The 2,205-nt window shown below is 46.0% G+C and overlaps 1 protein-coding gene across 1 annotated transcript; it reads right to left on the bottom strand.

Annotated features, from left to right (window-relative positions):
* lbx1b (ladybird homeobox 1b) lies at positions 1-1,838 on the bottom strand. The gene is made up of 2 exons (XM_028456107.1): positions 1,185-1,838; positions 1-600 (listed from the first exon to the last, which is right to left on the bottom strand). Exons 1-2 carry the CDS (start codon positions 1,513-1,515, stop codon positions 110-112), a joined length of 822 nt encoding a protein of 273 aa, XP_028311908.1. The 5' UTR covers positions 1,516-1,838; the 3' UTR covers positions 1-109.
* Between the last annotated feature and the right edge of the window lie 367 nt (positions 1,839-2,205).

Consider the following 2,205-nt stretch of genomic DNA (forward strand, 5'->3'; position numbering starts at 1 on the left):
AGAAAAGTCAATACATTTTGGTACAAGTTTCTGGGGATATGGTGTAGTAGCCTATACAATATATAAGCAGTAAGTTACAAGTCCGCGGCGGGAGATTCGTTATAAACCATCAGTCATCCACATCTATCTCCACGTCCTCGTCCTCAGAACACTCCTTGCTCGTTGTGTGGTCTGAGAAGGGCGACAACGGCGACGCCCGCAGTTTCTGGGCCAAATCGTGCTCCTGCTGCCCGAGCCGGGTGGGTGAGTCGCCCCTCGGGTGGTGGCCCAGCGTGCCGTTGGCGCATTTTTCCAGGTCTGCCAGCTTGGCGAGTTTGTCCAGCGGGACCTGGCCGACGGCTTTAGCCGACTCCACGTCGGCCTTCATCTCCTCCAGGTCTCGTTTTAGCTTGGCCCTCCGGTTCTGAAACCACGTGATGACCTGCGCGTTGGTCAGACCCAGCTGCTGTGCGATCTGGTCCCGGTCCGCCGGGGACAGGTACTTCTGGTACAGAAAGCGCTTCTCCAGCTCATAGATCTGATGGTTGGTGAAGGCCGTCCGTGACTTCCGACGTTTCTTCGGGGTGGTTCTCTGCCCGAACAGAGTCATCCCATCCCGGCCTGTGAGGAGAGAGGAGAGTAGTCTGGGTGAGAAAAACAGCTTTACGCGCGGCATGTGGATGTGCGTAAAAGCATAAAGCTGGTTAAAATATAATATAATATAAAAAAAGAAAAAAAAATACAGCTTCACGCACCGGGGGCCTCCAAATAATAATAATAATAATAATAATAATAATAATAAACGGCTTCAGAATGAATGCATTTGAAAAATTGTACTTGAAGGAAAAATACGCAGACACCACTGGGAAATATTGAGCTCAGACACAACAACAGGCAATCAAATAAAGACAAACTGTGTGGATTAATTTCGAAATGAAAAAAATCTAAAAATATAAAAACATGTTTGCTCTGGCATTTATTAAAAATATTCCACCTATGAGCACATAAAATGTAAATGCTCAAAATAGATTTTAAACATCCAGAGATGCACAGAAATAAAAATAATAATAATAATAATAATAATAATAATAATAATAATAATAATAATAATAATAATAATAATAATAATAATAATAATAATAATAATTTAAGGCTCATGCGTGTAGGCCGTGTTCCAAAAATAGTTTTCCCGTTTTAATATTTACCTTCTGCAGCTTGTAACACGCTGACTTCCAGCCCTTTGAAGGTCTTACTGGCCAGCTCCTCTAGCGCGCACAGCGGGGAGGTCTGTGTGAGCAGAGCCCGGCTGGACAGAGGGATGCTGGACGAACGGTGCTTCTCGGAGGACGAGATGAGATGAGCCGTGCCACAGATGGTGTAACTTCGTTTCACGGACGGCTTGTTGAGGATGTCCTCGATGCTGAAGGGGGTCAGCGGTTTGTTGGAGTTGGCAGGTGGCGGCAAGTGGTCCAGCGGACTTCGCCTCCTGTTTTCCACTGCTGCATCACATTTGGCAACTTCTTTGGATGTCATCATTGGTTTTACGCAGAGTTGGAGGGACTCGGGCCGAAACGCTTTTTGTGTGGTCGAAAAAAAGAGCGTGAATGTTATGAGAATTAGTCACATAACAACTCAAGACGTGGAAAGGGGAAAAGAAAAGAAAGGGAGGAGAGGGAGGAAAAAGGGAAACGTTAATCCAGTGTGAGCCGCACTCAAAGTCGAAAGATCCTCTGGAAGCAGCAAGTCCGCAGGAGTCAGACGCCTCCGTGAAAATGGCGAGCTCCAAAGAGTTGACGATTACTAACAAGTTATCATTGATTGGTAGGTAATCATTTATCTCCAGTGGCACTTTCGCTCTCTTCTCTTTCACTCTTTGACTATGTTGCAGTCCAGTGTGGGGCTTTTTGCGACTGGGGGTGTCCCATTAATTAGGACGCATGGCTGGGAGGAGGAGGAGCCCGGCGGAATTATAATGCTTTGTGCTCTTATCATCTTTGCTCTAATTTAGTCTTGTGGTGAGACACCAGAATAGGTATGTGGGGTAAATGAGGGGTGGCAGAGTGAGAGAGAGAGGGAGAGAGAGAAGGAGAGAGGGAGGGGGAAAAAAGAGACGTTTGGAGAAAACACAATCGCTATTCCATTTATGCGTTTTTACGCACCGAACTGCAGTGCAGGCCGCAGTTTCCAGACTTTTACCAAATAAAAATGGACTATCAGGAAGATTTC

The sequence above is a fragment of the Gouania willdenowi genome, chromosome 1, assembly GCF_900634775.1.
Source record: "Gouania willdenowi chromosome 1, fGouWil2.1, whole genome shotgun sequence".
NCBI lineage: Eukaryota > Metazoa > Chordata > Actinopteri > Blenniiformes > Gobiesocidae > Gouania > Gouania willdenowi.

What these genes read in the sequence shown, in the direction of transcription:
- lbx1b (XM_028456107.1), bottom strand. Translation starts at nt 1,515, where the DNA reads ATGATGACATCCAAAGAAGTTGCCAAATGTGATGCAGCAGTGGAAAAC. An exon ending in CGTGTTACAAGCTGCAGAAG is followed by an intron (nt 601 to 1,184) that starts GTAAATATTAAA and finishes CTCTCCTCACAG; the next exon opens with GCCGGGATGGGATGACTCTG.